This window comes from Melampsora larici-populina (assembly GCF_000204055.1).
Source record: "Melampsora larici-populina 98AG31 unplaced genomic scaffold MELLAscaffold_27, whole genome shotgun sequence".
Lineage (NCBI taxonomy): Eukaryota > Fungi > Basidiomycota > Pucciniomycetes > Pucciniales > Melampsoraceae > Melampsora > Melampsora laricis-populina.
The window spans coordinates 884965-895632 of record NW_006768791.1 but is presented as its reverse complement, the minus strand read 5'-3'; the positions used below and the strand labels follow the sequence as shown (position 1 = coordinate 895632).

At 39.4% G+C, this 10668-nt stretch overlaps 2 protein-coding genes across 2 annotated transcripts; both read right to left on the bottom strand.

The window, feature by feature from the left end:
- Window positions 1–1753: 1753 nt before the first annotated feature.
- Window positions 1754–2302, bottom strand: MELLADRAFT_88560 (uncharacterized protein; the record flags this gene model as incomplete). Its single annotated transcript, XM_007411834.1, has 3 exons — window positions 1754–1758; window positions 1850–1913; window positions 2009–2302. 3 exons carry the CDS (start codon window positions 2300–2302, stop codon window positions 1754–1756), a joined length of 363 nt encoding a protein of 120 aa, XP_007411896.1.
- Window positions 2303–3383: 1081 nt separating this feature from the next.
- Window positions 3384–3789, bottom strand: MELLADRAFT_88559 (uncharacterized protein; the record flags this gene model as incomplete). The annotated part of the gene is made up of 4 exons (XM_007411833.1): window positions 3384–3493; window positions 3569–3675; window positions 3719–3724; window positions 3770–3789. The coding sequence occupies 4 exons, from the start codon at window positions 3787–3789 to the stop codon at window positions 3384–3386; spliced, it is 243 nt and encodes an 80-aa protein (XP_007411895.1).
- Between the last annotated feature and the right edge of the window lie 6879 nt (window positions 3790–10668).

The following is a 10668-nucleotide window of genomic DNA, read 5'->3' as shown; positions in this document are numbered from 1 at the left end:
CTGGGTTTTTTGAAACCAGGTCAGGTTTGAGAGCCCCTTATGTATGGGTGGATGAAAATTGTGAGACGGTGGGTTTGGATGGCTGTGTATAGTAGGGTTCGAGTGGCTGCGCATGGGTCGACGTGGTTGCGTTTGAGTGGGTAGATTTGATAGGGTGGTGGTGTGGAGAAAATTGAGGAGGGTAGGTTTGAGCCAAACGGGTAGGGTAGTACTTGTGGTGTGAGGTGCGGTGTGATTTGATTATAGGCAGGGTGGAGTTTCATGATACGGTGGTTGAGTTCTTTTCAAGGGTGGGATGATTTTTTGAAGGCGTGTCGAGTTGTGAGCGGGTTGTCGGGTGGGTTGTGTGTGTCCCTTAAGGGTATAATGACTTAGCCATTTCAAGATCTCTTGAAGATGCATCCTAAGATGCAACTTCATCTTAGCGGTTGAGGGTCGAATACCATTGGGTGATAGGTACGTCCTTATGCCCTAATAGTATTAGGTACTTACCTAAGTGCTCAGGTGGGCGGGGTGTGCCTGGGGCTCAGAACGTTTGTCAAGCGTCTGAGTGATGGGAGGCAGGCACACTGGAAGCTCTTGGCGGGTCATCACACCCGGGAGGGCGGGTGGGTCCAGGGAGGACACCGGCCAAGGCTGCCTTTGGTTTTGGAAAACCAAACTTGGTTTCAGGAAACCAAGAGCCTCGGGCCAAGCAAGTGAGGGAATGGATGAGAGGAACCACCATAACACAGGGTTCCATTGTCCATGAAATCTTGCAAAGATTTGTGACAGTTGGACCAGTGAAACCTCAACGCCAGTATCAGGAGGATACTGCGCCACCACTTGAGAATTTCCCTTCAGCCAATCCATCTCACACAAATCAAGATCTTTCCGCAAGAATTTCCCACAATCACATTGGTGATCAATTTTTTGTGCACCCCCCACCCACCCAACAGAATGCATTCAACGATCCCACCCAGCAACCCTGGAGGACACAGGCGGAGGCTGCCTTTGGGTTTGGGAAACCAAGAGCCTTGGGCTGGGGCCTTCACCCCCTCGTACTTGCCCTCTTGACTATTGTAAAGAGGGCACTATCTGGGCTCTAAGGTATACTGGTCCCTTTTATTCATATTAAATTGTTTAGTGCTCCATGCAATAAAGCCTTACACACTTAAAAAAATAAGAGGGCACTTGGGTGATTTTTTCAGCACTCACTGAGTCTTACCAAATAGCTATAGGCCTCAGAGTGGGGCCTCAGCTCTTGGAGTCCATCCCATAACAATCACAGCAAGTGAGGGAATGGAGAAACTCAGCCAGTGAGTGAACAGAACTCCTTGAGGGAAGTGTGTGTACTGTGGCACTGCAGTAGGTTAGTCTTGGTGCGGACCTTCTAACAGGGCAAACCGCAACTGCAGCTGAACCACACACACACAATATCAGCTCCTACGCTGTCTCATAGGTGCACAAGATTTATGCAAAAGTACCAAAGTCAACCCTCTTCTTGTGCTGCAGGATATTCTTGGTAAGATCTCATAGAGAATCTATAGCAATTCTTACATTATTAGTCCAAGTTTGTTTTACTTACAATGATATACAACAAAACACTTGGAAAAAATGCTATAAATGTTTGTCCATTTGATACATATCACTCTCCATGCTCTGATTTTGAGTTTCAAGTAATTACATATTGATTAAATTCTAAAGAAACCTTACAAATTAAGTAACCATAATAACAGAAAAGAAAAAAAAACAATCCATGTCCATCTTACAATCAATCTCAAATTCAAAGGTCAATTTTTAAAGAGAGAGAGAAAAAAAAAGAAAAAGTGAGGACTGAAAAATCAAAACAATCATTCTTAAAACAAACTTTTTCTTGCACCGCCTAGGATTTTTCCTTTAACAGTTACACTTGCAATATTTCGATCATCACCCTAAAAAGTTAATCAAAAAACCACCCAAAACACAAAACCAGATCAGTATCATTAAATCATTCAAATCAAAATCAAATATGAAAGAAGTTACAAACAGTAAACAAGAATTTTTCAAACAAATCATTCAATTGAATTTCTTTTTCAAATTCATCAATAAAAAAATTCGGATTACAACGATCCTGATACTCTTCAAATCCAAATCGAATGAATTCATCATCTTCAACCTTTTCAATCACATCAAAGGAAACTCCGGCGTGAACAATAATCCCGCCAAACTCTTTACCAGCTCCAAAGTTACCAATTCGTTCTTCAAGATTACAAACTCTTGCACCACCTAAAGTAGCCAAATAAAACAAATTCTTAATCGAAAGTACTATTTTGAATCCCATGAGTTTCTTTTAAAGCATGATGATGATGATGATGATGATGATGATGATGATGATGGAAACCTAAAGCTTTAGTAGCAATCATTCCATCTCTTATACAACTCAAGACTCCAATCCCATGATCTTTTATAGAATCCTCCACTGAATTTTCCTTATAACTTCAAATGTTTCATTCCGATCCATCTACGACCAAAAACAACATATCAAATTAACCATCATGCTTAAACAAACCAATTTTTCTGGGTTTTTCGGTTCAACTTACATTACATTTTCCAATAAATGCACGTTGACTGAATTTAATAATCTCTTCACAGCTTTTTCAAAAATCCTTTGTGAATAACCATTAGATGAATATTGTTTCTTCTAAAAAGGTCACATTCTTAAGCCAATCAAGTACCAAACCGTCATCAAATAAAGTTATGAGTTAGAATTCAATGAGTTTTAAGGGTTTGAATGGGTATGAAAGCTTTCGGATTGGATCCTCACATTCATATTGTTGTCCAACTCCCACATTCGTATACTGTACAGCATCTAAAAACCTCGAATCAATCTCATTAAAGATCCAAGCAAACCTTCCCAAACCCCATAAAAATACCAGAAACGAAATCAAACAAGAACTCACGAGTATGAGTATCAATAAAACCAGGTAAAAGAATTTCTCCATTTCTCAATCTAATGAATCTCAATCGATTAACTTCCTCTTTTGAATCCAATTCTTTTTCAATAAACTTTGAATCACATCATCTTTTCAATTCCATTCTTGATTTGTTAAGGTTTCTTTTTCGATTCCAATGATCTTTCCATTTGCATTGAAAACAATTAAAACAGTTTTGATTAGTTGTAGGTCTTCTGGTGAGATCGAATGAAAGAAGGATCCTATTAAGACTGTTATTGTTCCCGACTGCTTTGATTGAAGAATCGATCGAGAGGTTTAGTGATGATTGCATGAGATAGGTGTGTGTGAGTGAGTAGAATTGTGAAGAAGAAAAGGGTGATACATAGTTGACTTACATTCAGTTGGATCAGATAAAGTAGAGGTACCAGCTGATTTAAGAGCTCGATCACGAGCACGTTGTTTGGCGCGTCACTTTTTAGTTGAAGTTGAGATGGCAGTAGAAGGTGTTCGATGTGATGGAATGATCGAATTGGTTTGTGAATCGCTTTCTGAATCTGATTGGATTGATTCGACTGCCACTGAACTCACCATGAAAGAGATTGGGTCAGTGTATTAATTATGGAACAAGGAGTTGATTGAGTCTATCAACTTACAAGCTTGAAATGAACCACCCGTTGAGACACCAGGTTTTGAGTGAATTGGTGGTTTGATTTGATTTTGGCATCTTACTTGTTTGATTGATTGGCTGGTTGATGAAGTGCTAGTCTACTGAATGATTGATCAAAAGCTTAAGTACTACTTACTCAAGACTGACAGTCGACGTTAAGGGGTTGCTTGAAACTCAATCAACAAACATTCCAATTTTAACATTCATCTGGATCCTTTGACCCTTTTGGTATTTTAGATTCAGGAGTACTTCTCAAGTTGAACGAACCCCTTACTATATGATTATCTCTCATTTAAACAATCCATAACATCTCGAGTGGCCTCAATCCATGCAGTTTTTATAGCAAATCAAATCATTACCCATCTTCAATGACGTATACCCGTGAAACGCATCCCAAGAGAAGATGGAAGGATTTGAATGAAGAGCTGTGACGTTCAGCTTAAGGCGATCAATCAACTTTCGCTTAATTCATACTACTCTTGATCGCAGATTGCATTCTTTCCATGGGATGAGCACCCCTGAATGCGTATCAATACGAATAAAGCTCCAAGTTGAAAGCAAACAGATTTCGGACTCCGTGTGATCGGAAATCTGAGCGGAAAATCCTTTGCTTCCTCTTAGACTCGTGTACCTTGTCAATGAGAGAGGGCAACTAACAAATCATACCACTCATCTAGCGTAGGGCTGAGATTTGTTCAATCATATGTTAATCGGATAGATGCAGATATTCCGGAGAATGAGCGACTCGGTCCAAGATATTCCAGTCGAAACTCACAAACCAGCCACCTCAACTGAACAATTTTTTACAAGCAACGATCACTAGGATTCTCGATCCCGCGAGACCTATACTTCTTTGATCAATGACTGAGCTGTACCCAAATACAATATGTGACCATTCCGGGTCAAGGCAAATGGTGAAGCTTTGGAATTTCTTGCTTTTTTTTGGATTTTTTGAGACGAGAAGATCACAGTGATCTCAATTATCTTGACTCGTGAATCTAATCAAAAAAAGCCGATTTTGTGTTACTAGGCTCGCTGAGCTGCTTGTAGAAATGATACTACTTCATCAACAGCGTGTTCAGTAAACTGAAGTGTTGAGCTTGAAGTAAATCTGAAGGATCAGTCCCCAGAACTTCCTCTTCCAGTCTCAGTTTGGATGTTTGGTATAAATGTGAGATACCGGACTGGACTCTGAGATCATATCGATAGTATGCAGTTGATTAGCCTTGAGGATATAACCGATTTTTACACCATCAAAACTGCCACACGAAACTCCCACTCAGAACCTCAGAAAATCCCACGAATCCTAAATTTCTCCAAAATAATGGGAAACTCTTTTAAGACATACATGTTTTTCCCAGTTTTTGTTCAAAGTAGACCTTCAAACTAAGATTGAGGATTTTAAGACTTTATCAGTTTTTTCTTCAAAACACAATATCAGACTATCAAATCCAAAAAGTTTGATAAGAAAGTCTTCAGTTGTCAAGAAAAGCTTTGTGAGTTTATTTCTCGTTGAGGAATTTGTTAGATCTTATCGATAACATTCCTTGTCAAAAAATTCATCTATTCAAGCTACTCAATTGGTATGGAACGGCTCGCAACGTGACAGAAAACCAAGAAAACCTAAGTACCTTGATGTTTAGGACCTCTCCATCCTTTCCAGTTATTAAAAACAGGATTATCTCTTATGGGTTCTTGGTGGGGTCGGATGCGAGACAGTCGTATCTTGATAATGAGCAAATCTCTCATGTCCATCATACCTATTTCTCTACTGTTAGATGGATCGATCCGTTCTGAAAATTATATGATGCCTCCAATCAACGATCAAAGCTTCTCTGGCTGATAAGAGGAGATAGTGAATGTGAGGAATCCAATTGTGTTCGGCGACTTGGATATGAAATTCATATATAAATATATATATAACTACAATAAGCAAATTCTTTCCTGCATCCGCACGTGTTGTTTTTGTAATGTGGTCTTGAATGCTCTTGAATGATAAGTTTGACCGAGAATCATGTACAAACCAAGTAAGATGACCAATTCTCAGTGAAAGCGAGGTGTATTCATTTTTATACTCCAATAAACAACTCCTTACACCTGTCGATCCCAACTCCCTGTTACTGTGGAATGCTTCAGGGCCAGCCATCTGATCACCAAGTCGGCAGTCTCAATAGCTACACATGCACACTTTCTCACCTGTATGGTTGGGTTTTCATCATTTGTTTATCAGAGAAAGTATACAGAGAATTATAGCGATCAAGCAAGGGGATCCCGGATAGGAACCATTTACTGCCAAGAAGCTTAAGCCTTGCCGAAGTAAAAGGCATCGTGCTTTTGGCGCGATCTGCTATTGTGAATAGTTCGGTGAATCTCCTCGTGAATATAAAGCTGAATAAAGTGCGTTCTATGATATGAATGAGAAGCATCAAAAAAGCAGAAAATAGCATAGATTTTGAGCCTAGCTACGCGACATTTAATTAGGTCTTTGAGAAATCAACGAAAAGCTGTCAGACGTGTGAAAATTGGAGATGATTTTGATGATCAGAACGTGAGTTGAGTTTGAAGATTGAGAGAGAAATATACCTTTGTATGTCTTTCCTCGAGAGAGTCGCCAGAAAAGTCCCAGCTGCAGGCAGAGGCAGGTAGTACTAGAACGCTCGGTCAATTGTCATCGCAGTATTATGAAAGGTACACGATCCATATGAGTCAATGGAAACGTTAGTCAAATAATCCATTCGGGCTTGAGCAAAGCCTGTTATTCAATCTCTGAACTCGAAGAGTTTGAATTATCAAAATACATCAATAGAGTGGATTAAAGCAAGCTGGAGGTGGGTATCAACATTTGAGGTAGAGAAGGGGCAACTATATTGTTATCTCTCTATCCGACATGGACTGAACAGCTCGCGTCAATCAGTACATCTGTATTTTTTCGCGTGTATATCAGCTTTATGATCCAAACAAAGATAATGACTCACGTGACGCGCCTTGAAGCTGATCCGGCAACTCAGTATCTGAGCCATACAAATACCGTTCATTTTTCAGAGCGATCCGAATTTCACTTCATCACCCGTACCACCAGCTTCCGATTCCATTCCACAAATCCCCCTTCAACCTTTCCTTACCTTTCACTTCCGATCTAGCTTAACCAACTTCTCTGATTCCAGTCATGCCTCTCCCCCAGTTTAACAAGATCTCCTTTCATGATAGTCTTCGCGCTTTTCCAGTCTATTTTACAGTTTCCGTCTGTCTTCACATGATCTTATTAAACTTTGGTCATCTTGAACTTCACCCTGTCACAAACTTTTTCACCGTCTTCATCTTCGATATTATCTTTACCATCTTCACCTTTCCCATTCTCTACTTTCTCTACTCTTCCTTCATCAGACTCTTATCTTGGATGATGAATCGTCGCTCTCTTAACCAAGATTTCGACATTCCTCTTCATAGATTTCATCCTGCGATCTCTCCACCTATTGCTTGTCTATGGGCTCCTTTGATCAACGTTACTCGTCCTACTGAACCTCCTTTGACCAACCTACCACCACCTTTTCCCAAACAGGACCCCGACTTTCTTCGTACTATCTATGAACCTCGTCTTAGAGAATATGTACCCCCGATTCAATTATTCGAGGTCTCTGAATCATCTGAAGTCGAAGTATCGAGGCCCTTTGTTCTATTTGACCTCTCAGACAGTACCTCTTCACCATGTATGTCTCCTTCTCCTTCTCCTTGTCTTTCCCTTCCTCTTCTCATTTGATCATTTACTGATTTGTTTGATTTTGCTTGATTTCAATTACAGCTCGATTTTGTGCGTTGAATGTAGATGAAGACCTCATAGGCTTTGTTCCATCGAACTAAGGTGAGCACTTCTTCTCTTCCATTCTTATGAGTTGCGTACTAATTTCTTTCCATTTCTTCATCATGTATAGTTTGATCTTAACTATTTCACATCCTCTCATTTTCTGTATTCCTCCATGTCTCCGATCTTTGGACATGCGAATTAGCGGATCCTTCTGTCTTTGCTCATTCACTTATGGAAGAGCAAGATGACTACGCCGTATGTCCTGGTGGTGAAGGAATGCACCAGGATGATAAAATTGTAATCAATTTCTCTCTAGATGAATATATTATTGACTGCATTATCAACTTCTTCACGTACACTCCTTGTCTTTATTATTTTATGTAAAACAGTTTTCATCCTCTCTCAACTGTCAATTGTTTCTGAAAAAAAAACATATATTGGTTTTTTGTTATTCATTTTGGGTCTGCTTTATTGATAACTCGTTATTGTTTGTTACGGATAAATTGGAGGCATGACTGTTTTTTAATACTGTCTGCATTTCATATTTGCTGTTTGTCTAGGATATCGGTCGAAACAAAGATCATCACTCATACTTGATCCTTGTTGATAAATATGTTGTCAACTAATGGGTCCAGAGAAAAAAGAAACAGAATTCAATTGAATCTTTGTGCAATATAAAGAGATATTTCATTGGGGCAGTAGAAGAAAGTCCAATATTGTGTTTTTCTCACAGAAAAAATGGCAAAAGAGGTTTCTTACAAACAAGTTGAAAAAATGATGACTTATGCGCAAGAATTTCATTCTAAGGTCATAATGAAATAAGAGATTTAAGCTTTCAGAGAATGTTTGAAGTAATTTTCTTTTTCAGATTTTTATGTTATAAAAATGTAAAAAGATGCATTGCACAAGTTCTTCAAAAAGGCAGCAGCATCCCTATCCAAATGTTATTATATAATCAATGTATCTTAGGCCAGGTTAGTGGGATCTAAAAAAATATGTGATAGAGTGAATTCAGATTGGTCCAGAGCCTTACAAAGGTTTGAACCTTTGTAGTTTTATCTAGATATGAGAATTGTTAGAATAGCTGTGGATTTTGGCTAGATCAAAGAAAGTAGATGTTTCTGTACATTTCTATCAAAGCGGAGAGTAAGGTCAAAGAAGGGGTTTGAGTGGTCAGAACAAGAAGTCCTTATGTAATGGTTGAGGAAGGGAAGCGTACAAAAGCAGTTCCTAAGCATTGTACTTGGTCTCCTGATCCGTGCTGATCAGGTGGAAATGAGTATTCCATTCGAGGTTGTATTATCCGTCCGTCAAGCTATGAAGGAACAACTGGTAGAGATTGATGAGTCGAGGCCGGGAAAAGAGATTTGACCAAGCTCAAATTGCTAAGTAAACCTCCACTATAGTGTTTTTGAATCTTGGCACATACATCACTTTAATACCAACTCCGTGTGTTAACATCTGTGATACTATATACTTAAAAAGTAAGCGTAAGGTTTATTACATGTCACAAATGTGCGCTGCTTATAATGTTTGTATTACGTAATTTGTAGTGTTTCCTCATCCGACAATCTCTATAATCAACTAGACAAGGCATTAAACAGATCCCTTCATCCCTTGTGCCCAACCTGTGACTCAAGATCATAACATGTCTCTGGTGCCAGAAGAAAGTGTGGATCTCTGGTGATTCAAAGTCCAACCTCAAGACACATCACAATGGATACAACAAAAGACGGTGTCAATACCCATGTCAATACCCGTGTCAACAGCGGCAGAAAGCTAATGACAGTGGCCTGCTACTGCCACCATCTGCTTTTGAAGTCAAAGTTGTTCCAGCAGGTCAAAAAAAGATGTCAGACTTTTTTGACAGCAAGCTCCCCTTCAAGAACGAGGTACTTAACCCAATTCTCACAGTCTGGATTCTATCCGAGGCATCACCTTGGAATCACATTGAGGATTCTTTGCTACACCTTGCCTTTTGGTATGCTCAACAAGATTCAAAGATCTTTGGACATACGTGGGTGGCCAGAGAAGCGGCTGGTATGTATACATCATTTCAAGCCACAGTCTTGAAATAAATCACCGTCAGTATTTTTCCATTTAGAAAATGTTATTCAATTTGATTGTGACTGACTAACATTTCAATTACTTGTTTGTAACTGACAGAAAATTTTTTGGAAGTTCACCTTGATACACAATGGTTGGACAACACACAACAACATACAAAAGAACTACTTGCCATAGTAGCGTCTTTTAAGGAATGGCATCATTATCTTGAAGGAAATCCGAACAGACTCAAGGTCATTGTCTATACAGATCACCACAACCTTGAAACTTTTATGACAACTAAACAGTTGACCCGCCGTCAAGCACGATGGGCAGAAACATTGGGCTGTTTTGACTTTATCATCAAATTCAGGCCAGGTCAAAGCGCCACCAAACCTGACGCTTTATCACAAAGACCGGACCTTGCGCCCAAGGAAGAAGATAGACTGACCTTTGGACAACTCATCAAACCGGAAAACCTTGTTGACAATTCATTCTTAGTTACAGTAGACAGTTTTGAGTCTTTCTTTGAAGATGAAACTATTGATCTTGATAATGCCAAACACTGATTTGAGGTGGATGTGCTAGGCGTGACTGATACCAAAACCAACGACATTGACAACAAACAAATCATGACGGACGACTCTATTATTGATTTAATACGTCAAGCCAATGACAAAGATAACCGTATTGAAGAAGTTATGAATGCTAAAATCAATCCAATATCTTCAAAAATGAAGAAAGCAACCACCAATTATGAAGTCAAGGACAACATTCTTTACAACAAGGGGGGTATTGAAGTGCTGAATAATGAACACATCAAACATCTTATTCTGAAGAGCAGACACAACTCGTTACTCGCAGGACATCCCGGAAGGCCCAAGACTTTAAGCTTAGTACGACAAAGCTTCACATGGCCGTCTCAAAAGGCATATGTGAATAGGTATGTGGATGGTTGTGATTCATGTTTGAAGGTTAAGTCAACTACGAGGAAACCTTTTGGAACATTGGAACCACTCCCAATTCCAGCCGGCCCTTGGACCAACATCTCATATGATCTAATCACAAAACTGCCGATATCTAATGGATACGACAGCATATTGACGGTAGTGGATAGGTTAACAAAAATGTCACATTTCTTACCTTGTAAAGAGTCAATTACAGCAAATGAAATAGCTGACGTAATGATCAAACATGTTTGGAAGTTACACGGAACTCCAAAAACCATTGTATCAGAC